Genomic DNA, 26,772 nt, shown 5'->3' on the forward strand with positions numbered 1-26,772 from the left:
TACCTGTGGAGCCTAGCCTGATGCCTCCTCACACAAGGGGACACTCAGTGCCAATTTAATGACCAATCAAGCTCATTCTTACAGGGTTGCAAATACCCGATCACAACTTCACAGGTCATGCCTTCCAGAGGCACATGCTTTAACTGGAACCAAAGCCTTAAGCTTCGCCCTTCTCATATGAGAGTTTCTGGCCTGGAAGGGTGAGGCCCGGAGCTTCAGGAACACTGACCCTAAAGCTGGAGTCTCCGCAGATGCCCGCTCAGCCGGCGTCACCATCATCTTCCTCAGGACTTTTGGGATCCAAAGGCTTCACATTTTCTTTCATTTCAGATCCTCGTCCAAAACAGGAAGATCAGGCCAGAAGTGTTTTGTTCATTGTACAGATGAAGAAACTGAAACTCTAAGAGGTCTGTGATGTGCCCAGAGGCAGATCTACCGTGAAACTAAGACAACTTATGCTCCAGGGTCCTGTAGGGCCCCAGTCATAAGTTCACATAGTCAGATGGTATTGGTAATTGGGTAGAATACCACAGTTGATCTGCAATCATGGCTTCTCTTCTTTTCTACTCTGATGTGCATTTGGGGTCTGGTGTGCATTTGGATCTGACTCAGGATCCCCCAAATGAGTGAGTGGTGGATCCATTCGATTTGGGATCGGTGAGATATATTTATGCATAGAGAATGGTTAGCGCTACTGTGTAGCCATCCCAGTGTCGGGAATGGCTGCAGGAATGCGACCACCCATCGGGCCAATTCACTTGGCTTTGTGACACGAAGTCGCAGGGCCCAAGTTGTATCACAGCAGGATTATGGCCTGAGGTGCCCGCACTAGAGATGTGTGTCTTGGAAGAGAAACCAGGTTGGAAATGTCTGGAGCCAGGAGCTGGTGTGTAAAATTGTGAGCAGAAGAAATGTTAAAAAAAAAAATTTTAAGGCATTATAGAGGTGTGTCAGGCAGTGAGTTCACACAGATATTGTTATTTGTCCAGATTGTGTGATATCTGTGGTATTTGTCAGTTTTTACAGAATTTGTGGCAATTTCATTTTAGCATCCTAAATATTCACCTTTGTACCTCATTTTGTGTTTATAGTTGTGGACTGTTTTCCTTAAGGAGGTCCCTTCGAATGGTCTAAGCTTCAGGTCCTACAAAACCTGTGTCCATCCCAGGGACTTGTCCTGGGTCAGACCATGGAGGCTGAGCTGGGCCAAGAACCAGGTTTTCTGGATTCTGGTCCAGGGCTCTTCCCACCACAGTCCCTTGCCTCAGAGTGTCACACAGTGTGTAACTTATGTGTTTGTACAGTACTGCACACACAGAGGATGCTTAGAAATGCCACAGCCCCCGAAGAGATTGTCCTCCATAGTGAAGGGGAGGCCAAGGTCCGGCCCATGGAATCGGCCCTGACTTGGATGCTCAAAGCCCTCTTCCTAGGAAATCTGGCCACTTCAGTCCACAAACCAGAGGATCTCAGGGGTGGAAGACGGCTTAGAGTCCCCCTCTACACCCTATCTGTGGGACAACGCCCCTCCCATCACTGGGACGGAGCTACCAGCATGAAGGACTGAGATGCCCCTCAAAGCCCAGGGGTTGTGGAAGACACCAGGAAGCCCCTCCAGCCACGCTGAGCAGAGAATGTCCACCTGCGGGGGGCAAAGCCACAGAGCCAGAGCGCCACAGTGGCGGGTGGAATGCCGTTTGGGATTGCCAAGGGAATGGGGGACACTGTGTGGGAACGGTGCGGGGGGGTACCAGCCCAACAGCCATAGACTCAGCGAGGAGGCCGGCTGGCGCCTTAGAGCCCATCTGACCGGCTCCATCTCACACCCCCCAGCTCTCTCCACCCCCCCAGATAGGTGCTAACAGTCCCTGGTTAAATGCTGCCAGGGATGAGGGGCTCCCTACCCACACAGAAGTTCACCCTAATCTGACTCTCTGTGATCACGCACACTTTTCTTTACGAAGCCCAATCTGCCTTAGCCCGCTGGAGTTCACGAGACCCGCCAGATGACGGCTTTTCAAATATCTTAGAACAGCCACCATAGCGCCGCCCTCCTACAGGCCTTCCTTTTGCCAGGCTAAATATCGCAGTTCTGTCAACCTCTCCTTTTCCAACATAATTTCCAGACCCTTCCCTCTCCTGGTTTCCCCTTTTGCACATATTTAACGTTAACAACGTCCCTCTTAAAAGCAGAATGGCCCCAACACTCCAGATGAGATCTGAACAGCTCTGAGAACAGGAACTGTCACCCCCTTGATAGGTATTCGACTTTCTCTGTGTCTCAATATTTGATTGGCTTTTGGGGGCCGACGTGCCAATAAAGCTGGGCCTCTTTCCCATGAACTGCTGCTGACCTGTGACCCTCAGGTGGATTCTTGGGGACAGGGTCAGGGTGGGATGCACGACTAGACAGACACATTGCTTTTTGACCGCTGGGAGAGGAAATGCTGCCTGGGTCAAATGGCATCACTTACACACACCGGCTAAGACTCTCAACGATCCCTGAAGTCCTAGCTCAGCCCCAGTGAGGGGGGAAGACTCAGCTGAGAATGCAGGCACGAAGGGAGGCCCAATTTCAGACCACGTGGCATGAAAGCGTAGCATCTCTACCACACGCGATCGTACTTAAACCCAGCTGAAAAGGCAAAAAGATCTTACATTGCATTTCCCAAGAGTTTCATGAGAAGGAAATAGGTGATATGCAAAAAGTGAGTTCTGGTCAAATAGGTTTGGAAAACACTGGAATAACCAGAGGTAAATAGGTTTCTTTTACTGTAAGGACATCCCAGAACCTTTAAAACACTATTGGGTGTTATGGATACAGTGTGAGGTATTTGGGAAGGTTTCCCACTTTTCCTGGTCTGAAACCTCTGTCCTTTCACTGGCCGCTGCCCACCCTCGACTCAGAGGAAGCACATGTTGTCGGTTTATTTACACTTTCAGCAATTTTGTGCCCGGCCCCTAAGCAAGGAGCTCCCAGCATCCCCGGAAACTCTAAGACAGGTCCCTGCCCTGGGAAGCTTGTGCTCAGCGGGGAAGGAGACGTATAGAGGACAGCATGCGGAGGTCTGTATGCTGAGCCTAAAGGTCAGAGTGGGAAGGGGGCTGGAGGCCATCTACTGGGAGCACCCTGTGTCACAGAGGAGGAAACGGTGGTCGTGCAGCTGAAGAACATCCAGGCCATACATTCTGAAGGTCAGTGGCAGCGCTTGGATGCAGGGTTCCTGAATCCCAGGCCTGCACTCCGTCTACCGTGACATTCATGGCCCAGGTCGTGTTGTCCTCTGTCTCCGGCCCATTGACTGGGTAGCCCTGCCCACCACTCCATCCTCAGTAGCCACAGGGTTGGGTTAAAAGACTTTTAAGATCCCACCTAGGGCTGAGATTCAATTAGTCTGTGAAGACAGCTGCTTAAGCTCAGAGAAAGGAGTGGTTAGGAAAAACCAAGGCAGGATGTGAGTGGGCCTGGGTGATGGGAAGAGCCTGAAGAGTCAAAGCTGGATGGAAATGGATGTACCAGGTGATGGGAGAAGGGCCTCCCTGCGGGGGGTTTCATGAACCTGGCTCTGTGGTGTGTGTCTGCCCATCTGAGATACCCACGCACCTGGCACGAGATGGTTCAGGGCTGTGTCTTCCAAAACTCATGGTTAGAACCTTGGAGCTGATCGCAATGGCCAATTGTTTGTCTGAATCAGCCAAAGTAGCTTTTTCTTTTGGCAAATTATAACCAGAGCCATGGACTCCTAATAACGATTTTTATCATTGAACCCTGCTGTGGTCCAGCACTATGCTAAGTACTTTAGATGCATAATCTCAGTTAACCCTCGAAACAACCTATAAGGCTGGCATAATTATTATCATCCCCATTTTACAGATAGTGAAACTGAGACACGGGGACATTAACACATCTAGTAAGCGTCAAATGCCCAAGCCTTGAGCAGGGCTGGGTGGTCTGACCGCAGAGTTTTCTTTCTCTTTACTGCTGTCGGTGGTGGTTGGTAGTATCTCTGCTGTCACATTTTCAGAAAGATTTTAATACGGAAAATGTTCAAACATATCACAAGTAGAGAGAAGAGTATAACGAACTGCCGTGCACCCATCCTCTAGGGCCAGCAATTGTTGACTCGTGGCAATCTTGTCTTATCTGTATTCCCCGACCACCCTCCCTTCCCATCACCAAGGATTTCTGTAAGCAAATCTCATGCATTATATAAATCCATTCGTAGATCTTTTCGTGCGCATCTCTAAAAGATAAGGCTGAATTCTTACTGTCAATCATTACACTTTATGCCATCCTGACTGAGAAGTAGCTTAGACCAGGCACACCGCCCTCAACTCCCAACACACACGTGCTGGGCTTCAGGCCAGTCACTGCCCAAAACAGCCGAGCTCATGGCAGTGTGGCCAAACAGCCTCCCTGAGCCTCCTCAGAGAGTCTTCCTGCAGCTGAAGCCCCTGCCATCAGTCTAGCTTGTTTGGAGCTGGGGAACACCAAGTCTTCTGCCTGGTGGGGTTGCTGCCACAGGACAACAGTTCGGACCAGCCTGGAGCTGGCCCCGCAACTCTGGCCACGCCCCTAATCCCAGTTCCTAACTCAGGGTGATTCAGCATGCTCTCTTCTGCCTAGGAGAGAACGGCTCCCCACTCTGCTCAGTCTAAGAGCAAGAGGTAGGGAGGAGATGGAGCTGAACAAAGCACCTGGAATCAGAGGTTCACTGTGCCTCCCATGAACTCACTTTTCTCATCTGTAAAATGGGAACATAACACCTACCTCATACGGTGGCTGTGAATGTCCAAGGAGACAAGTTTTCCCCGCTGTGGTTGGGCTACCGGAGGATGCAGTACCAGACCTGGTCAGTAGGTGTCGCCCAAAGACTAGCACCTGTAACCTTGGGGAGGGGCGGGGTGAAGCGGGGCGGCAGCTGCTTCATTGAGAGGATTATCTTTCCATATTAGACCCGGCTGCACCTGGCGGAAGTGGAAGAGAGTTCAGCCTGTGGAATTTCTCCTTAGAAAAGTCAGGTCTGGGGACTTCCCTGGTGGTCCAGTAGTAAAGAACCCGCCTTCCAATGCTGGGGATGAGGGTTCAATCCCTGGTCGGGGCACTAAAACCCCACATGCTGCAGGTCAACTAAGCCCATGTGCCACAAATACTGAGCCCACGCGTCTCACCTAGAGCCCGCGTGGCGCAAACTACAGAGCACACGCACTCTGGACCTCGCGCGCCACAACTGGAGAGTAAAAAACCCGCGTGCCACAACTAGAGAGAAGCCTGTGCACCGCAACGAAAGATCCCGCACACCGCAACTAAGACCTGACACAGCCACAAAAGAAAGAAAGAAAGAAAGGTCAGGTCTGTCTCTACCCGGAGTTAAAAAGTGGAGCTGTGCAGCCTTCAGAGCACGCTCACAGGAAGACCCCCCACAGCAAGACAGGCATCAATACCTCCATTTTACAGATGAGGAAATCGAGGCTGCAAGAAGCAAGTGACTTGCTAAAGGTTAAGCAGCCACTAAATGCAGAGCTCAGACTCCAGCTCAAGTCTTCTGCTTCCATATTCTAGCACCCTGCTGAGGCACGTCCTCAGAAGCCAAGCCTTTGAGGGGACCTGGGACGGGCTGGAAAAAGTGTGAAAGGTACGGGTGCTCCCGAAACCCCTGGCCTGTGATATGCTGTCCTCTGAGAGCATCTCCCCTCTCTGGGGCTCAGATTCCACTGTTCAGAAAAGGACTGAACTAGATCAGTGGTTCCCAAATTCAACTAATCAAATGCACATACGCGCGCACACGCACACACGCTCACTCACAATGGGGACAGGGAGACAGAGAGAAAGAGAGATTCCAGATTCCAGAAGCAGGGATCTGTATTCTACATATCCCAGGTAATTTGAAGGTAAGCGGCTCAGCATGGGTCTTCGGACTGGCATTTGGGAAACACCAGACTAGAAGATCTTCTATGGGTTTATGTTCTGTAGTTTCATAAACAATTTCCACTCAAGCTTGTCAAAATACCGAACACAGTGACCAGCACATACTTGGTATTTAAATATTCAACATATATTTTGCTGAAGTATACTGAAAAGCATGCAATCAAACACCCAACCCAATGAAAACCTTGGTTGACATTGCTTCATCCCACTTTGCAAACTCTTCTACACTGTTGGTGGGAATGTAGATTGGTGCAGCCACTATGGAAATTCCTTTAAAAATTAAAACTAGAATTGCATATGATCCAGCAATCCCATTCCTGGGCATATACCCAGAAAAGATGAAAACTCTAATTCAAAAAGATACATGTACCCCAATGTTCATAGCAGCACTATTTACAATAGCCAAGACAAGGAAGCAACTTAATGTCCACCGACAGATGAATGGATAAAGAAGATGTGGTACATATATACAATGGAATATTACTCAGCCATAAAAAAGAATGAAATAATGCCATTTGCGCAACATGGATGGACCTAGAGGTTATCATAATATGTGAAGTAAGTCAGACAGAGAAAGACAAATATCATATGATATCATTTATATGTGGAATCTAAAAAAGAGATACAAATGAGCTTATTTACAAAACGGAAACAGACTCACAGACATAGAAAACAAACTTATGGTTACCAAAGGGGGAGGGATAAATTAGGAGTTTGGGATTAACAGATATGCATTACTATATATAAAATAATTAAACAACAAGGACCTACTGTATAGGACAGGGAACTATATTCAATATCTTGTAATAACCTATAATGGAAAAGAATCTGAAAAAGAATAGATATACATATATGTATAACTGAATCACCTTGTCATACACCTGAAACTAACACAACATTGTAAATCAACTCTACTTCAATTTAAAAAAAAAGAACGTAAAACTTTAAAACATCCACATTGCATTTCTGTAGCGCTTTATGGCTTACTGATCTCCTTTACACACATGATCTCATTCAGTCTCTTTAATGGGCATTGTGATCCCCATTTTACAGATGAGGAAATTGAGGTTCAGAGACGCTAAGGGACTTGCCCGCTGCTGCCCAGCTAGTCAGTGACAGAGCCAAGCTCCAAACCCAAGCCTGTGTTGCCCCACCTCCAATGCCTCTTCCACTGCACTATTCCTGCTTTTGCTTGTTTCACTGCGTGGTTTGAGGGGAGGAAAAACATCAGATCTAGAAGAGAATAAGTCTTCCAAAACTCCCTGGAGAGGGCAGTTTAAAAGCCCAGGAGCCCCCCTCCCTCTGCCTGGGCCCTGGCTCTGCCCTCCAGAGGGGACATCCCACTGCCTGCACCTTGTAGTCTCTGGTCCCTTGCAGATGCCTCCATTCCCAGGTCTCTGCACAGGGAATCTGGTTATCTGCCTCCCCTAGCATCCCGGGACGGGATGGGGGTGCCGCAGGCTCAGATCCTCCACCACACAAGCTGCCCCTCACCCCAGGCCATGTGTCACAGTGAAGCTGGGATCTGGACTCACTCCCTGCCCCAGCTTTGTGTCTGTGTGTCTAAGAATCACTGGGAGCAACAGACAATGACCTCTGACCCAGCCCCCATTCTCAGCTGAGGGGGCCGAGGTCCAGAGAGGGGCCAGCAGAGTGGAGCTGCCCATTTCCCTGGCCTCCAGACTCTGGGCCCAGCCTCTTGCATCCTCCATGCAGTCAGTTCCCTACCACCTTGTCTGTCTGGCTCTTCCCCCGTTCCAACACACACACACACAAATGCACATACACGTACATGGACACTCACACACAATCCCTCGCACACCCAACACACACACAGAAAGTTCTTCCACAGACCCTTCCTGGTCCCAGCACAGCAGCCATAGACCACCCTCCACTGGTCTCAAGGGAGCGGGGGAGCCCATGGCCAAGCTGGCAGAGGACCCAGCGGGCGGGGCCTCCCAGGATGGGCCAGACCAAGTTCCCACTGTGGCCCAAAGGGTGCTGAGGAGGGTCTGGGGCTGAGGGTGGACTCAGGAGCCCCTACCTCCTGGCCGTGAACAGTGTCCTGAAAAGAATGCACTGGACGGTAAAACATTATGGCCAAGGGCCGAGATGCCTGCAGGGGTCCAGGGAAAGACAGCAGCATCCAGTGTCAGCACTGGGAGAACATTCGAGAAAGTAATCACAGCAGCCACTGGTCACCGAGGACCGGTCAGGAGAAGGAACTCCACGAGTCAGACGTTGTTTCTCCATTTCGGGAAACTGAGGCTCAGGGGGGACTTGCCCACAGTTCCATAGTCCACAGCTGGCCAAGCCAGGGCTCACATCTGGGCCGGCTGATTCCAAAGCCTCTGATCTTAACTGTGATGCCAGGGACAAAATGCTGGCTGTCACTGGGACAGGCCCCTGGTAGCCCCCTCCCCATCCAAGCTCCATGAGCGCCACCCGGCAGACACACTACCCAGCTACCTGCCCAGACTGCAACGCCCAGCAGCTCTCCCTGTCCCCTGAGAAGCAGGGAAGTGGTAGGTCCAGCTGTGGGTAATCACTCATTCATTCCTCTGGCCAGCCAGTCATGTGCTCAGTCAACAACAAACATTTATTGAGCACATGCTAGGATGGGCGAGGCGCTGGGGATTGCTGGGTAAACCATCAGACACCACCCCCGCCCTCATGCGGCTTGCAGGCCATGCAGACAGACATAAAGGGACTGTCAGAATGCCAGGAGTTATGGGGCCCCCAGCAGGCCCCCTGGGAGGAGGGCATCTGAGGGCTGAGGCCACTCCGGGATGACGTGAGTCACTGCATCAGGAGCAGATGGTCCACGGACACGAGACCTGAAATATTACTTACTGCGGCAGGGGTGGTGGGCACTCAGCTCCCGTGCAGGCTGGGTTGGCACAGCTGTGTTACTGATTGATAGGCCTTTCAGGAAACAAAGACCACGAGAGAATTCAACACGCTCCTGGCTCTGGGCCAGGCCAGCCTCATCTCCTCTGCTTTGTCAAGTGTGTCTTTTTGTCTGCCTTCATTACTTGCTGGGCGCCTCTGTTTTAACTACTAGGAGGGAGCGAGTGTATATTTGTGTGTGTGTGTGTGTGTGTGTGTGTGTGTGTGTGCGCGCGCGCACGCACACCAAGCCTCCCTGAGTGCTGCTCTTCTGGGGGCAGGAGGTAACAAGGGGACGAGCTACAGGTCCCCACTTATCCCTTCCCAGAACCCCTTGACTTTGAAGCCAACGCCTGGAATTTTTGTCCTGTGTTTGCTTTTCCCAAAGCCAAGTCCAGAGGCAGCCGAGGGCCGTCTCACGGTCACACAGTGGGCTGAAGGCAAAGCTGGCAGTGAGGCCAGCTCCCTACCGTCCGCAGCACGGAAGGCACTGAGCTGCAGGCGAGGTTCCGGGGCCTCGAGCTGCTGCCCCCGCCTGGAGCTGCCCGTCTTCTATGCCCGCCCCACCACCTCACCTGGGGAATTCCTCTTGGTGACACCAAGGAAGGCCTTCAGGGAAGCAACAGAGAATTTCTTGAAAAGGGAACCGAGTTTAAGAGCTCTGGAGACCAACAGCAGCCAGGAGCGCCCTGGGGCCTGAGGAGGGGGCTTGGGGGACCACGCAGGTTCAGGGCAGGCAGCCTAATAGTCCCCCAAATAAGCTGCTGAGTCAGATCCTGGGGAGCCGCCACCCCTACATGCAGTGGGTTCGAGTGCCTTTCAGGTAGGAGGCCCTTCCATACCTGGGAAAACCCCTCACCCTGGTTTCTGCGGCCGCCTCCTTAGGTCCCCCCAACCCCCAGTGTCAAGCTGAGGTCATGGGCACCAAGGTCCCAAGTTCTAAACAGGATTTCTTCCCAAGCCCTCAGTCACTCAACTGCAGACGACATTGAGTGTCCCCAGTGTGGGAGGGGGACACCGAGGCTAAGGGGAGGGTTTCTTCTAAGGCTGGCTTACTCGGGCGCCAGGCTGGCTCTCCCAGCCCAGCCCTGGGCTCCGCGCTGCCCTCCCAAGGCCCTGCAGTGGGACTGCTGTGGTCCCGGCTCCAAGGCCCGGGCCCGATCCATCTTCCCAGCCAGAGACTCACTGCGATGACAGGACAAGGCTGGGCAGCCACAGCATTGGCCTCTGATCTCCCCTGGCCGAGTGTACGTCAGGAGGACGATGAAGAATGAACGCCTGGCAAGGAGCGGGTCACTGCCGCCCGGAGGCCCTGCTGAATTGCAGTTCAGACCTCAGCTGCCTGGGGCCACGGATCAACAGGGCGGCCATTAATCTCTCCAGCAGGGATGAGTGGGAGGAGGGCCTGGGGGAAGGCTCAGCACTCCCCTCTGCCCTGGGCCCCTCTTCAGCTCAGCGCGCACACTCCTTGGGTGAGATAGGACCAGTGGGGTTGCTGCGGGCGGCGGGGGGGGGGGGGGTGTCTTGGGGCCGCCCTCTCCTTACCCACCGTCCTGCTCATGACGTTGATTAACTCAAACTATGTGGGTGAAGGTCTCATGGTCACCCTAAGGTAAGGAAGATGTGCAGATCACAGAGGGTCTCTCCCTTCCAGGAGGAGTGAGGAGGGCTCGAGATCACACAGCCAAGAATTATCCCAGAGCAAGGGCAGGTGATACACCTGAGGGGTGTGCAGACGGAATGAGAAGAGCTCAGGGCTTTCCTGGGAAACCAGAGCCCCTGGCAGACCGGGAGGCCCCTCCTCCCAGCAAAGGTTCCACCAGCCCTTAGACTGAGTTGAAAGCCTGTTGGAAAGGGATTTGGAGTAAGACACATGCTCCATCTGGTGGTGACAAAGGAAATTGCATCCCCTCAGACTAAGGCTGCTATTGTTGCTGTTGTGTGATTAAAAGTTAATTCATTCAATCACTTCCCAGCCTTGGTTGTTATTTGTGACAATCTGTGTACGAATTGTGGAAAATCCCAAAGTGAAGTGAAAGTTCAGTAGCTCCCAGTCAACGTGACCTTAATGGAGGGGGAAGGGAAAGTGTTGATGAGGGCTCTGAATGTCACCTGGATCTGTGGTTTCCGCACTGGCTGCTCTCCTGGGAGCTGGTTAAGCATCACCTGGCATGGGCCCATCCCAAGGTTAATATTTGATAGTTCTGGAGGGGATGCTGGGTAGCTAGTGCTTTGAACAGCACCCCAGGTTCTGCAGGGCGACAGTCTGGAAGACTGGCAGACAGAGGGCTTGCAGCAGGGGCAGAGGCGGAAGTGACTCACTCAGGACTATTTCCCTCCAAAGCAGCTGGAATTGCCCTCTGGGTTGGCAGCTCAGGGCCTGTGTATGGAACCTTCTAGAAATGTGGCTCCTCTCCAAGGCGCTTACTTCTCCTCAGGCAGGCCGCAGGCCTGGAATACCCCTCTTCTCGTTCACCTTGCTGCTACATCCAAGAAGCTTCAGGAGACCCCTCCTCCCAAAAGCCCCGCTGGCTGGACCTGCCCCATTCCCGTTCATTTCCCCACTGTCGTGGATGGCTCCAGTGTCTTGTGTATGGAAATACTGAATTCTATTTAAGGGTTTGGCCTCTCAGGATTTATTTGTCATGGGTGAGCCCACATTCGGAGCAGGGTGTCACAAAGACCTTAGCTCTGAGTTGTAAGAATCAGGCTTTCCCCTCTGTGTCTCCCTGGAGCTTCTCCTCCCAACCCACGGGGTCAGTGAGAAGGACTCTGAAATTGGGGGGCCAGAGACCTGGGTTGTAGCTTGGCTCCGACACAGGCTGGCAGGGTCACCTGGACAAGTCACTGCCTTTCTCGGGACCTCAGTTTCCCTTGCTGAAAATTGAGGATTGTTTGTTTTACTCTTTAGGGGCCTTTGGTGCTCAAGCATTCTGCGAGTCCGTGAGGGCTGGTGGTCCAGGCAGCAGTGGATTATGACAAAGAGCTCAGTTCTCAAGCAGAATGCTGCCTACCCTGCCTCTGGTCCCCAAACACGCCCTCCCTGTTCACTTTAAACTCTGCTCACTTGCTGCTGTCTTGGGTTCCCAGGCCAGTCCCGCCTCCTTCCCTGGCTGCTCCAGGACCCAGATGAGTAAACTGGACACTAGGTAGTGCCATGATCCCACCATCCCATCCAGCCTCTCGCAGAGGCCTCTGCCGGGAAGGGAGAGAGAGGGAAGAGGGGCTCCTTCCAGGGCACAGAAACTGCCCAAGGGGAGCAGCGTGCTGGGCTGCCAGGGGGCCCCAGGCAACAGGAAGTCAGGCGCTGGCGGCAGGGCCGGCCTGACACCATCCTGGGTTGAAGCTGTCCTGAGTGAGTGCCTGCCAGAGCGGACAGGGGGCTGGAGGAAATGGTTAACAAGAGGCCCACCCTCACCGTCCACTTTCTGGCCCCTGGCCCTGGGGTTAACCAAGTCAGCACCCAAATAGATGGATGAGGTTAGGTCCAGCTGAGGCCCCCTGGCCCCACGAGTGGAAAAGGGGTGGCCGGAGCTTAGCACCAGGGTCAGGAAGGGGATAGGAAGAGAGCGTGTGCTGAGGCCCCCGCCCGGACCCCTAGACCCACCCACCCGGGCACGTTGGTGCACCTGGGGAAATGGCAGAGCACATAATATGGCCACAAACAGCTACAACGCTGGCAGCCCAGGGCATGGCTGCAGTGTCTCCCACTGGAGAGCTCCAACAGCCCCACCCAGGGCCTGGGCCGATGGTCAGGCAGCTCCAACAGACCCAGCGGCTTTGAACATGTGACCTTCGCCTTCCCATCTTTCTCTCTGCCTGGCATTTGGAAGGCAGGCTGAGCCCTCTGTCTCTGGGGTCCTTGGCGTCGCTAGGAAAGTCCTAGAGGGGATGGTACTGAACTTCTTGCTTAAGTAGGCATGGGCACCTGAGCGAATAATTGAAAAACAAGGGACCGGGCTGTATGGACTCCGACCTGGAGGAGCGGATGGTGGCAGTTAAAGGAGAGAAGGAGGGAGGGAGGCAGGCCAGGGAAGGAGCCGTCTCTGAGGCCGGTTTTATTATCAGCACGGGGTGGGAGGAGGCGATGCCCACCCAGGGGTCATGCGGAGCCCGGGGCTTCCTTCAGCCCGAGGGCCTGGCAGTCCTGGGTACAAAGACCTATAGCTCAGGGAGGGCTTCCCAAGCGGCCCCGGTGCAATGGTGGACACGACTGGCTCTGCAAAGACAAAGAGAGGATTGGGGCTGTGAGAGGGCAGAGGTCGGGACTCTCATTTCGTTCCTTATTCATCTTACCTCTCCCTGGCATGTCTCAGCAGCCTCCCTTGGCTACACGTGCCACGCCAGGCACTTGGCCATCGTTTAAAAACATATGAGGGTGACAGACACCTGGCTGATGGATGAAAGACCCTGACGTCCTTCCCAGCTCATCCTCACCTCTTCCTTATTAACCACAGCCATCCCCGGCCACCCCCTTGCCCGCCCCTCGCAAACCTACCTCTCATTACAGCTCATCTTCGTGAACTTGCCTGGGATGGAGGAAAGCAGACAGGTAGGTTGGGGGGGGCGGTGAGTTCAGGGGTCCCTGAAGTTGTAGACCCTCCTCACAGGCCTCAGTGACCAAACTCCTCGACCTGCTCCTCCCGCCCCCGCCCCCGCCCCGCCCACCCCATCAGTCACCCAGGCAGGCACGCACCGGTGCTTCTTCCTGCCCCCGCAGCGGAATCGTCTGCCTTAAAGAGAGACAGGAAGTTAGTTTTCCAAGGAGACCCTCTCTGCCCTGGAGGACTCGGCTCTGTATTCCCTCCTCCCTCCCACCTGCCTGTACCGCTTGGTGTCTGCCTTGGAGGCCACAGTTGACTGTCTCTCTCTATATATAAGGCTGCACCATAAGCAATCAGAAGCCCAAGTCAGTCGATTGGTCAGTCAACAAACACTCACTGCAGTGGCTCCGTGGGGGGCTGTGAGCGCCCTGAGCGTGGGGCTGGGCCTGGGCCATTGTGGCGCCCGCTGCGTGGTGCTGGGCCTGCAGACGCTGCTCAGTAAAAGCTCTTGGAGAAGAATGGCAGGAAGTCCAGAGCCAAGACCCCTGCTCCTGCCCATCTGCCTTCCACCTCCTACGTGCTCAACACCGCCCCCAGGGAGCCTCCAGGAGAATCGGGGAGACTGGCCACGTCTGCAAAGCGCAGCCGTCAGGAGGGGGGGCACCACCCATGGATGTGTTAGGATCCCAGGACACAGGTGTATCTGCTACATTCTCTCTCTTCTTTTCATTGGTGTGTTTCCGTGTATGTTTCTTCCGGTTGCACCTGAACAGGGCTCCTGCTGTGTGCCTGCGGGGGTGGGGCTGGAGCCAGGACCCTTTTCTCCCCTAGGACGCCCCGCGCCTACGCTGGAGTGTTCTGAGTGCTTCCTTGGCTGCTGTGTCTTTGGCTGCCAGCCCTAACCTTCTGAGGCAAGTGGGATCATCCCCATTTAACAGATGAGCAAACTGAGGCCCAGAGAGTAGGGGTGCCGAAGGCCTCTGGCTGTCAGGCACGGTTGTCTCCCGGCAGCAGGCAGGGGGTTGCGGGGGGTTGCGGCTGAACCTGCTCCGCTTCCGATTCAGCTACAGAACCTCAGGCAGCTTGCTGCCCCTATCAGGGTGGGTCTGGTTTTTCATCTGCAAAATGGTGACGTTGGTGGCCATCCCTCAGTGTTGCCAAGAGGATTAAATGGGCCGAGATGTAGCTCAAGCCAAGGAAGCGTCCAGATCTGGGGGAGGGGGTGTCCAGCGGAGGCCGGTTCCCTCCCTTCGCCTGGCTCCACGTGCACTGGAGCTTCCCTGGGCCGCTGGAAGCCAGCGCTCCCATCTCCATAGCCTTCCCCCCAGCATCCACGGGAGGGCTCCCTGGAGGAAGAAGGAACCTCCTGGGTGGTCTGAGGACCAAGCAATGGGGCATCAAGACTCCTCTTTCCATCAAGGTGGCCATCCGTTTCCACATCCTGCGTGGGGGACGGGAGGGGATCCGAGAAACTCACTTCCCCCTTCCTGGATCTGGGAAGGGGGCGAGAGGGCTCTCCCCCCCACCCCGCACCTGGGAAGCCAGTGCGCTCAGTGATGTGTCCCCATCAGCGCCCCTCTTCCCACACGAAGGCCCCACTTACTGAGGATGATGATAAGCCCCACGACGAAGGCCAGGGCAGCGAAGATCAGGCCCCCGTTGCGGACAGTCTCATAGTCTGAGGGAGGAGAGGGCAAGGAAGTGGGATGAGCGATCCCAGACCCCTCCCTGCAGCCAACCTGGCAGCAGCCCTACAGTAACTGGCGAAGGTGGGGGACACATAACACAGAGCCAGGAACCGGGGTTACATAGGTGGGGGGGGCTCGGGAAGGGTGCGGAGGAGGGGCGCACCAGGCTCACCATAGGAGAATGGGTCCACGTCCTCCTTGGGGCTGCCACCTGAGGAGAGAGCCGGAAGTGGGTGAAGGGTGAGTCACCGACGGCGGTGTGTTTCAGCCACAGAAACCGTGGAACTCCCATCCTTCCCATCCCAGCACCCCTAGGGGTCCAAGGGGGCCAGGCGAGGCTGGTGGAGAGACATCCACGAGTGCGGGCTGGTGAGTCCCCACTGCCCTAGGCAGCTCCCAACCATCAGCTTGGGACCAGATACTGTGCCTCCAAAGCGGGGACCCACGATGCCTGTGGAGGCCCCTGGCACCTCTGGGAGGGGCTGGTTCCTTCCTCTCCTTGCTTCATACAAAAGTAGGAAAAGACCAACAGAGGCATCTCCCATAAGACTCACCAGCAACCTCTCTCCATATAACTAATGAACTACAAGGTACTTAGCAAATATCTGTGAAGTGAACGGATGAATAAATAAATAAATAGAACCTCAACGTTCACTGAACAGAAGGAGGAAACTGAGGCCCAGTTTGAAGACTTGTCTAAAGTCCCAATAAAAGTTGGAGGCAGACCTGAGTCTTGGACCCATGTTTCTAGATTCTTCTCTCCTACGTTGCTATCCTCAGGGGGAAGCAAATTTATTTCAGAAGCATTAATATATTGTGCTTACCATGTGCCAGGCTGCGGCTAACAAAGCAGTAGCTCATTTAACCACTGTAACAACCCTGTGAGGCATTAATATTCTTCCAATATAGTCCATGAGAAGACAGAGGCACAGAGGGGCAAAGCAACTCACCCACAGCCACACAGCTAGAAAAGGGTCGAGCTGGGAATGAACCCAGGCAATTGGTTGTTAAGAATCTAGGTGCTTAACCCCTTTGCTGGGCTGCCTGTCACATGGTCAGGAGGAAGGAGACATTTCAAGGCCAAGTGGTTCGGTCCAGTCTCCAGCCCCGAGCAGATATCATGGCTCTGCTTCCGGCCCTGTAAACTGAGCACACTCACTGTTGGGCAGCTGGAGGGCACCTGGCCAGAGCTTTTCTGCCACGGCTAGGGTGGCCCCTTTTCTCTGCCCTACTTGAGCCCCTTCTTGGCACTAGGGCAGCAGTGCCCAAGGTCAAAGGAACACACCAGTCGGCACCTCCCAGGCTGTGCTGAACTGTGCCTGGGCCGTGGGGCCTGGTGAGCCCAGCTGTCCTGGCAGTACTCCCGCCCTAGGCCAGGAGGGAACAGGCTAGAAGGGGTCTGCTCCTGGGCCTGTAGGGCCTGAGGCCAAGGGAGCCTATGGGGGGGCCCAGGCCCCCGTCACCATGCAGAAGACCTCCGAAGTTGTCTCCCCAGATTTGGTTCAGGTCTTGTTCAAGGTCACATGGGGCATTAGTGTCAGAGCCATGAGCAAACTCACAGCTCCCCTCACCATACCAGGAACCCGTCTCCTCCCTGACCACCACGTCTTGAGCCACTGGATGAGCCAGCCCTCACCCAAAGCCCTCATCTTTTCTAGATCTGGCTCTAAGACCACCACAGACAACCGAAGACCTACTGATTCCAGGCCTGATCACCCTCGTTCTCAGGATGACTTCTGGGCGCGTGTCCTGAACTTGGGGGCTCTCACCCCAAAGCCAGCCTGAAAAGGCTGAGCAGAGGGGCCCACTCCTGCCCCAGCCAGCCTGACCCCCATCTGCCTGCTGCTCTGAGCTTAGATAGTCCCAAAGATACATGGAACCAGGACGGATGCAAGCCAGAAAGTCAAGATAGAAGCTCACCACTCCCCACCCCCCAGCAGCTCCTACTGGGCGCCCAAGGTTCCGCCATTCAAGCTAGATTTCTTTGGAGTTAAGGCAGGATCCTCTTTTAAAAGCATATTTTCTTAGCGGGAAGCCTGGCACGGGATGTGGCAGAGGTGGTGGGTACTCTTGGAAGGCAGGGGTACCAGGAGACGCAAGAGTGGGGTCCTGCTCACCCTCCAAAGATGGTCCGAGGCACCTAATGTTTCACACGCACACACACACTCACCATCATCTGTTGACAATCCTGCCATGTCCCCCCGCAGACGGGCACGTCCCACTGCCCTCTTCCCGCGGCCTCTGCTTCGGGGAGAGTGCCTGGCTGTGGGGTGGCCAGGGATGGGGGGGACATTAAACATTAACAGTGCCAGGTAATATTTACCCTGGTCACAAGAAAGGCCCTGGTGTGGGTAGCTGAGGCATGAGGAGGTGCAGGGGCAGCAGGGGCAGGGAGGAGTTGGCCGGCTTTCCAAACCCTCCCCAAGGAAATTTCCAGAGAGAAGTGCTGGGGACAGATCAGCCGTGGTGTCCTTCCCCCAGCCCGAGAGGTCACGGCTGCGGCTGTGACAATGGGGAAGTGGGAGTTTCGAAATATATTCCGTGTATACTACAGCCTGGGGGGGCAAGGTCGGGGGTCCCATGGAGACCCCTGACCCTAGCAGCTGCCCACCTCACCCACCGCTATGGAGATCGCTGTTTCGGCTGATGTGTCTTGCCTGGCACTCAAGGCTCCTCTGCGGTGGTCCCAGGGTACCCGGCCCCTCCCGCCTCACAGCCCACCTGAGCCCCCCACGCACGTTCACACCTCCAGGCCTTCGCTGCCTGGGAGCGCCCTTCCTCTGTTATCTTCTTCATCCATCCAGGCTGCATCTAACAGCTCACACCTCTGTCAGTGTCATCCCTAACCAACCCCTCGTCTCCCGCAGCCTCTGGCACTCTCCTTCTCCAGCCGTGAAGCACAGCTTCCCACTGTTACACGGTAGGCTCCCTCGGGAGGGACCAAGCCCTGCCACAGGGAGAGCGCCTTGTTTTCACGATTTGCAAAACACGTTCCTATTAGTTCCTTGCACTTTGTGTTATTTCCCCATTTTACAGATGAGTCATCTGAGGCACAGAGAGGGTAGGGCCCTGGCTCAAGGGCACACAGCGGTGAGAGGCAAGGTGGAGACTGAGAGCCACACCCTCAGCTTTAGGAATCAGGAAATTCCCCACACTTCCAAGGCCTCCTTCCCGCCTCTACCGTGGCCCCACTCACCTTGGGGACCGCAGCGCTGGGTAGCTCACATTCCTAACTGAGTTCTAATCAGTCGAATTGGCTTCCAGTAGAGGCTGATGCTCAGTTATAGCCAAAGGGCCAAGGTCAGCAGTCAGCGCTCATCAGGGGTGGGTTAGCCCTTCAAAAGGACTCCATCTATTAATCTTCCTGGAGCAGTGGCAGTGGGATCAAGGTTTGAGTTCACTTCCTGGCTCCTGCACTTGCTCAGTATATGGCCTCTGTCAAGTGACTTAACCTCTGTGTGCCTCAGTCTCCTCATCTGTAGAATGGGTTGTGATGAGTAGAAAGTGAGGTAATGCAGTAAAGGGTGTGGCAGGGGGCCTGGTACACAGTAAGTGTCATTATCGTTACTGTCATACACCGTCAGACCCAGAAAAGCCAACCACCTTCCAGCAGAATGAACATGAGGGTGAGATGGAAAGAGGAAATGTCACGGCCTGCAGACCAGGAGCCGAGACACCCATTCAGCTCTTCTGCTTTCAGGGTCAAGTGATGAATATTCACGAAAATACAACAGAGCTAACCTTCGGTAGGGGCTGAGCGTGTGTCAAGTTCTTGCATGCATTGTCCTGCCGAATGCACGTTTGCTCCATTCCGCAGATAAAGAAACTGAGCTGGTCATTGACTCCACAATGACCCTGAAGGTGGCCAGGGCAGCGCCATGATCCCCACTGGGCAGCCCAGGAAGACTGAGGACAGGGAGGTTGAGGGATTTGCCTGAAACACCCAGTCAGGGACAAAACCAGAGCTAGAAAGCCCCCATGGCTGTACTCCCAAAACTCCTGGGGCCCTCCACACAGACACTGGTACCTCCTTACTATACATTATCTTGGTATCTTAGTACATTTTGTCTATCTTTGTAAGCCACTGTGGATTCTTTCTGGAGTATAAAAATAGGTAGAAAGTTGATAGATAGGTAGATAGATGAATGACTATAATAGATGATAGATAGATGATGATGAAGATGATAGATGGATAGATAGGTAGATAGATAGGAGATGATAGAAGACAAAAGAAATAAATCAGTAGCCGCGTTTTTAACTCTATATGCAAGGTACTGTTCTAAACACTTTACAAAAATTAACTCATTTAATCATCACAGCAACTCTATGAGGCAAGGAAGGCATTACTATCATCCCCATTTTATAGATGAAGAAACTGAGGTACAGAGAAGTAAAATAACTTGCCAGAGGTCAGGCAGCTACGAAGTGGGGGAACCAAGCTCTGAACCCAGCAGTCCGGCTTCAGAGTTCCTGCAGGTGGACAGACAGATGGACACACAGACAGAAAGGGGGCTGTTGCACAAGTTGCCTTCCCAGCTCTTGCAGCTCAGAGATGCTGGGAGCAGAGATGACGGCACGCCCAGGACCCATACCGAGATGCCCTTGTCTAGAAATCCCGCCTCTCCTTGTTTCTGCTTTTCCTGTACTCCTGGGAAGCTGGGGGTGCACTTGAAAGTGATGGGGCGGACACCTGTGTCAGAGTCTGAGAAGGTGGGGGGATGGGGTTCAGGGGACTCACCCAGGTACCCCCTGTCCATGGCAGGAGCTGCTGGCTGTGTCCTCAGTGGAAGAGAAAGTTATGAGGTGCTAGTGACCCAGGGCCTGGATGGGAAGAGTGGCCCTCCCTCCCTCCACACCCCAGCCGAGCCCACGGGCAGGAAGAGACAAAGGCAGGGAGGAGGGACTGGCAAGGGAGCCCTCATCCCGTGCCGCCTGCTGCCGGGGCCAGGCTGGGCCAGGATCCACGCGAGAGTGGGGGAGATTCTCTGACCTCCAAGGTGACCTGAGGAAGGGGGAAGCTGTGAGCCACAGCAAACAGTGGGAGTGGGACGGCAGAGCACTGGGGAGAGATGCCACAGCCAGCAGCCTCCGTGCAGCCCAAGGTGCCGGCAAAGGTCACCAGGAGCCAGGAGGGCACTGGCCGGGGCCACAGCCCGTGGAATCAGAGCCCTTGCTCTCCACCTGCCCCTGAGGCAGCTGAGGGAGACACTCAGGGGTCCCCCCAGGCCTTTACTCAGCGACACCTCACTCCTCCAGCCCAGTCAGGGCTTGGCCCTGATGATCCTGCCTTGAGGGCTTGTTCTCCAGCTAGGAATCCCCTGGGACTGGGCAGAACTGCAGCAGGTCCTTGGAAGCTGCCCTGGGTGAGGAGGGAATGTGTCCAGGCCATGGCCCAGGGCACCAGCTGCAGCCTCCTGTGTCACCCTGGGACCTGGGCAGAGATGGGGAGCCGCTGGGGCTGGGAGAGGGAGCCGGTGTGTGACCCACCCTTCCTCAGCTGGGAACACCCACTTAGCCCCCAGTGACTTACCTGAGGCTATGATGTCAGATCCGCCCAGCGGCCCGGCGGGAGATACCAGCAGCTCAGCGAGGCCTCTGAGGGCTGCTGGTTGGTGCCGCAGCGCAGGGAGGACGGAAGACGGCACTTCCAGTGGGAAGGCAGGTATGCAGGGCCGGCCTCCCAGCTGGAGCCAGGAGCCAACCGTGGGAGCAGGAAGGCAGAGCAGCCCCTACCCTGGCTCAGACAAGACCCTGTTCCCTGGCCGCTGAGGCCTCTGGCCAAGGGGGAAGCGGGGCGGCGGGGGGGATGAACTGGGAGATTGGGATTGACACATATACACTATTAATACTATGTATAAAGCAGACAGCCAATGAGAACCTACTGTATAGCACAGGGAACTCTGCTCAGTGCTCCGTGGTGACCTAAATGGGAAGGAAATCCAAAAAAGAGGGGATATAGGTATACGTATAGCTGATTCACTTTGCTGTCCAGAAGAAACTAACACAATATTGTAAAGCAACTATACTCCAATAAAAAAATATATATATAAGTGGCCACAGAGAAAGAAAAAAAAATAAGCAGTCTGTGTGGCTCACTCGGGACCGCAGGACCGTCCTCAGGTCCCTTCCTTGTGGGTCGCCCTGCTCGGCCATCCCAACACAGACACTGAAAAGCAGGGTCTGGGAGGTGCTGGTCTGGCCCCAGACACTGACCCTTGGCTCTGGTCAGATGACACCCGCCACTCTGTCCCTCCTTAGCAAAGCTTCCTGCCCTGAGAGGGTGACTCATGACACCCTCTCAGAGCTGCCCGGGCTGGAAAACACTCTGGAAATAGAGACAGGCAGGCCTGGAGGGGGTTGTCTGACTGGGCTGAGATCTGTCCTGGGGGGCCACCCCCCCCCAGCAGGCAGCCCTGCCTCCAGGCTCCTCGTCCCTTCCCCACGAGGCAGGGGCCCACCTGCCCAGGGACCCAGCTTCTCACAAGACCAGGCCTAGTCACATGTTCCCAAGTGGAAACCTGCATGCTCACGGCCCAGAGCGCCAAGCAGACATTCCCCAGGTTGGGCACTTGGAGAAGTTCCTAAATCTTGGGGCTAGATGGGCCTTTAGTCCCAGTCTAGTTACCCGTCCAAAAATGTCAGCGGTCTCAAGAGTGGAGACCTCAGCCAGAAATACCCCCATCACACACACACACACACACACACACACACACACACACACACACACACACACACACACACACACACACACACACACACACACACACACACACACACACTCCCAGACACGAGCGCTGTGAAGAAAGACATCTCCATCCCAAATGGAGACCCTGCATCATAGACTAGCCAGAAAGGACCTCCAAGGTCATCCCACCCAACGCCCTCACTTCACTAAGGGTTCCCTCTCCTGCTTACACTCTGAGGGCTCAGAGTGTAAGCCAAAGCCTTTTCTGTGTCCTAGAAGCCCGTCTTTATCCAGCTTCTAGATACAGGGCTGACCTCTCTGACCTTGTCTCCAATGACTTCCCTGCCCCTTCTCTCCACTCCAGCCATACTGGTCCCCTTTACGGTCCTCTAATCCTCCAGACAGGCTCCTGCCTCAGGACCTTCACACGGCTATTCCCTCTTCCTGAAGACTCTTCCTCCAGAGGACTTCCTGGCTGAATTTGCTCAGATCATTCTTCAAAGACTGACTCCAAAGACCCTTCCTTGCATCCCTGCCTAGTATTTACACACCCACTCTGCAACATTTCAAATTCGGGTTCTTTTTTTGTAGCACTTACTATATCTGATTAAGTACATATTTTCCTTATCTTGTTTCTCATTTCTCTCCTAACTAAAACTTAAGCTCCAGGAGAGCAAGGAGTTTTGTTGGTTCTGTTCATTCCTAGATCCCCAGTGCCTAGAACAGGGCCTGGCACTTAGCGGATCCCTAGTTTTGTTAAATGAATGGATTAGTTCCAGAGGTGAAATAATTTTGCCAGCTGCACAGGCAGACCCACAACTTGCCTGACGCAGCCTCTTCCCATGAAATCACCTGTAATAAGTAGCAAGAACTAGTTTGTCCCCACGGAGAGACAGCACACCCCACCCCCAGCAGACAGCTTCCCCAGAGTCCTTCCTGGGGAGTTCCCCGGCCCCGGCCCCCTGCTTCCCTCCAGCGCCTCACCTGGAGCCCTGCAGCAATTTTCATAAAAGTGTTTGTTTGTCCGTCCGTTCAGGGGAAGCCAGATGTTAAGAGTCAAGGAGGTCCTGCCCCTCTCACCTCACCCACAACCAAGTCCTTCCTTGTCCTGACTGAGGTCATCAGCCTGGCTGACACTGGGGACAGGGACCCCCCCCACCTGCCGCCAGAGACCCTACAGCCTTCCAGGGAGGCCCTGGCTCCTTCAACCTGGATCATGGCCACGATCCCCCGGAGAGAAGCCCAGGGAAGCCTCCCTCCACGCATCTCTGCGAGCCGCACAGGGGTCCCTTGCAGATAGATGCACCCACGCTTAAATCCTGTTGCATCCCGACTCCTTACTACGGATTGCGTGATGCTGGGGAAGGTTACCTCTCCGAGTCCTCTTCTCCCATCTGTAAAATGGGATGATAGCACGTACCTGGCAGGGCTGTCGCAGGAATAGATGTGATGTAGGTAGAAGGCCTGGCAAGAGGGTCCTGATGAGTGCTAGCTTCACTGCCCTCACCCTGAGCTGGCCCTCCAGTTCCCTGTGGACACTGGCGGTAACCCCCTCCCTGGGCTCAGTCGCCAGTGGGGTGATCTTTAAAGCGGGCTCTTGGGGCACCTTTCTGTCCCGGACCCTCAGCATGATCTCTGCCAGCCAACCACCCGTCCGGCATCCCCAGCCTTCCCCTCTTCCCCCGAAACCCCGTGCAAAACGGCTGTTCCCTGCTGGCATCTGGCCCTACCTCTTGTTCTTCCAGTCTTTTCTGGGATATGGGGGCAACTGGGGTGGGAGCACCACTCTTCCATCCTGGAAAGACCACAAGGCAAAGACCCCCAAGCCCTTCTCCTTTGTCTGTTGTTCCAGGCTAGAGCCAAAGAGGGGCACACTCTGCTGTTTTCCCCAAGACCCAGAAATCAAGGAGCAATTTGGGAGGTACGGAGAGGCAGTCCCAACTCCCAGACCCCTCCTTCAGTGCTGCCTGTCCAGAGGGACAGTGTCCTCAGCTGCTGTGCCGCAGCCTCTCCCGTCCTCCCCCAGCAGGCCTCCTTTGTCCCCGGATTCCTCAGCCTTGGGCGACCGTCTGGGGTGGTCACGGTTGGGCTCGTGGGGCAGGGAGTTAACGGACTGGGACATGGGCTGAGCTTTGTCTCCCTGGTGCTCAAGAACCAGCAGTGAGGCGAGGGCCCTCATCCCCAGTCTCCTCGAGACGGGATCCTCCAGATTCACCTGCCCTGGGTGTGGGGGCTGCAAGGCAGAGGGCACAGCCTTGGACTCCAGGCCCCCAGCCAATCCTCCTGGTGCTGGCTCACAGCTGGAGAGAAGCCAGAAGCCCCTAGAAAGCCCCGATTCCCGGCTCAGGTCCGTCTTCAGCTCCATGGCACGTGTGGTCACTCGGCAGGGAAGGTGGTGACTCTCAGGCCCCATCTGTGTTGCCCAGGTGTCCTGAACCCCAAGGAACGCTGGCTCCTGTCTCCTGCTGTGGCTGTGAATGCCAGGGTCCCTGGGGTCTTATAAGGCAGGGCTGGGAGGGGGTGGGCCCTGGAGGGTCCATTCCTTAATTGTTGGCTTCAAGATGGCGCAAGCCATGGGGCACACAGGTCCTGGGAGCTGCCAAAGGGCAATGTACTCAGAGTCAAGGTCGCCCAGGTCTTTCTGCTCCCTGAGCAGGCAGGAGATGGGGACGTCCCCTTCTGCGTCTACAGCTGGTGACAAGGGCAAAGCCGTTTGACCCACCTCTCCCACAGTGAATACCCTGGAGAGAAATGCATTCTTGACTTTTCTAAGTCACGTCTGGGTTTAAACTAGAGCGGAGGCTGTTTCTCTCCAGCTGCAGCCCTTCTCCTTCCAGTAACCACATCCCTCCCTACCTCTGAAAGGCAGGTCCCAACTCACTACTTCCAGGAAGACCTCCAGGATCAAGCCTGCCCCTTGCCGCTCCCACCCTTCCTCCATGACCTTCTGGATGCCACTGACATGGCCCAAACGGTTCACACCTGGCTTTGTAATCATCTTCAGCATTTATTTCACAAGACTACCAAGTCTATTCTGGCTTTTTCGAGGACACAGATCATGGGGTCTGTTAAATGTCTGTCTTCACTGAGTCTGGTGCCCATCTCGGATCACTTGGTAACAATTCCATCCATTTTATGGTTCTTGATTGTTCCAAAGAACTCTTGCCTGTTTGATCTGCTTCGTTCCGTCCAACGACTTAGTCAAGCAAGTTTTGAGATACCCATCCTACAGAAGAGGAATCTCCCATGGTATGTGGACAAGTCAAAACTTGAACCCCAGTCTAAAAGACAGAAGGGGAACCCTGCTATCAAAGAAAGAGCACATAAGGAACTGGCTGGTAATGTAAATATTAATAACGTGGACAAAAAAATGTTGCCTGCGATATTTTAGTAAACAATGAATGTTGCCCACCATCAAACCATCAGCCACTGCTGGTGACAGTACACCCTGAGGGGGATATAGGGTGAAGAAAAACAGGATACTGGCCCTAGGCAGTTAATATAAATATCAAAGGAATGATTTCAGTGAGCCCAGATTCATGCATCTTCCCATACACAGAAAGGCACTAAAATCCTTAACTTGGGATGCCTGGTTTTTGTGATTAGCAGTAATCTTTTCATGTTTAGCTGTACATGGTTTTGTTTGTTTGTTTGTTTGTTTTTCAGTAAAGACTCCTATATATCCTGGCTCCTCCCTTACCTCTTTGGAACAGCTCCGCAGAGCTATCTGAGAGGCTGTCTCCCACACCATAGTCCTCAGTAATGCCCCCGAATAACACATAATTCTCAACTTTTAGGTTGTGTGTTATTGTCGACAACAACATAATATCTACACGTAAAATTTTCAGTGTTTTTATGTCCATCGTGTCACTCTGACCCTGTGAGGTAACAGGAAAGATACTGATAGGCCCACTGGACAGTTGAGGAAACCAAGGCTCCCAGGTGTACACAGGAGCCCAGCTTACCCCATGGCTAGGAAGGACTTCATTTTGCAGAGAAGGAAACTGACAAAGATGCTGGGGTCCGCCCCGGATCACACAGCTAGAGGGAACACAAGGAAATGTCCTGAGCCTCTTTCTGTTCCACCAGGCCACCCCCAAGCCTGGCTGGGAGGCAGGAACCCACTCCTCTGGATGATACAGGGGGCCCACCCCCTGGCAGCCCCTAACACCCCAAGTCCTTCAGGATACCCGATCACGCCATCACCTGCTCTGCGATCCCCGCCTTGGAAAGTGCCCCACTGTTGTGCAACCAGGCACGGGGCTGGGGCTGGGGCTGGCTCCATAAAGTCAGCAGCCGGTTGGCTTGAGCTGGCTGATCCTGGCCCCCTGGAGTTCAGCTGTGTCAGCCATGAATCACACTAATGGTGAGAAGTGGCCACTCTCCCCCTCTGTGGCCTGGAGACAGGCATTTCCAAGACTCCTCCCCTGGCTCAGGCAAACACACCTGACCTACCCCCCACCATCGGTCTTACTCTCTCTGGGCCCAGGGTGAGGCAGAACTACCAGGGACAAGGTTGGGGGAACCAGACAGAGCTGGACCACTCTCCCACCCTGGCTCTGCCAGCCCATGATCCTGTGGAGGGCAGCACCCTCCTCCCCACGAGAAGAGAAGGAGCCCGCTGACCTTGAGGTGTGCTTCAGCCTGGCGTCCCCCTCACCCACCCCTCTCTCCCTGCTGCTTGCACTGGGCCTCTGACTCTCTTCCAAGAACAGTTTGGCAAGTTCCTATCCACAACCTGCAAAAAAAAAGGGATGGGGAGGGCCACAGCCCAGGGGGACCCGGAAGGCAGACTGACCTTTTTTTATGTGGTACTAAGTAGCACCGACAGCTCATGCTAATAGACTTGAAAATCTTTGGAGTGAAATTCATGGGGAGGTGGGGAGCAGCGGGTACAGCCGGGAGGTGAAACGTGCAGGACACCTGAGATCTCTGAGACCCTTCTGGGAACCGGCACAGCACGACAGCTTTCCTGTTCCACCGAGTTACATCTGCTATATTCAGTCAAATCACAAATATAAGTTGCATGCCTAGAGG

At 54.5% G+C, this 26,772-nt stretch overlaps 1 protein-coding gene across 2 annotated transcripts; it reads right to left on the minus strand.

The window, feature by feature from the left end:
• Positions 1-12,887: 12,887 nt before the first annotated feature.
• On the minus strand, positions 12,888-21,125 carry FXYD2 (FXYD domain containing ion transport regulator 2). Of its 2 annotated transcripts, none has more exons than XM_060160461.1 (8): positions 19,451-21,125; positions 18,792-19,143; positions 17,221-17,313; positions 15,223-15,261; positions 14,966-15,040; positions 13,515-13,551; positions 13,317-13,347; positions 12,888-13,037 (listed from the first exon to the last, which is right to left on the minus strand). In XM_060160461.1, the coding sequence occupies exons 2-7, from the start codon at positions 18,826-18,828 to the stop codon at positions 13,323-13,325; spliced, it is 306 nt and encodes a 101-aa protein (XP_060016444.1). In that variant the 5' UTR covers positions 18,829-19,143; positions 19,451-21,125; the 3' UTR covers positions 12,888-13,037; positions 13,317-13,322. The 2 variants fall into 2 exon arrangements, with proteins under 2 accessions (XP_060016444.1, XP_060016445.1); XM_060160462.1 differs by having other exon boundaries at positions 18,247-19,143.
• Positions 21,126-26,772: the final 5,647 nt, after the last annotated feature.

This window comes from Lagenorhynchus albirostris, chromosome 9 (assembly GCF_949774975.1).
Source record: "Lagenorhynchus albirostris chromosome 9, mLagAlb1.1, whole genome shotgun sequence".
Classification (NCBI taxonomy): domain Eukaryota; kingdom Metazoa; phylum Chordata; class Mammalia; order Artiodactyla; family Delphinidae; genus Lagenorhynchus; species Lagenorhynchus albirostris.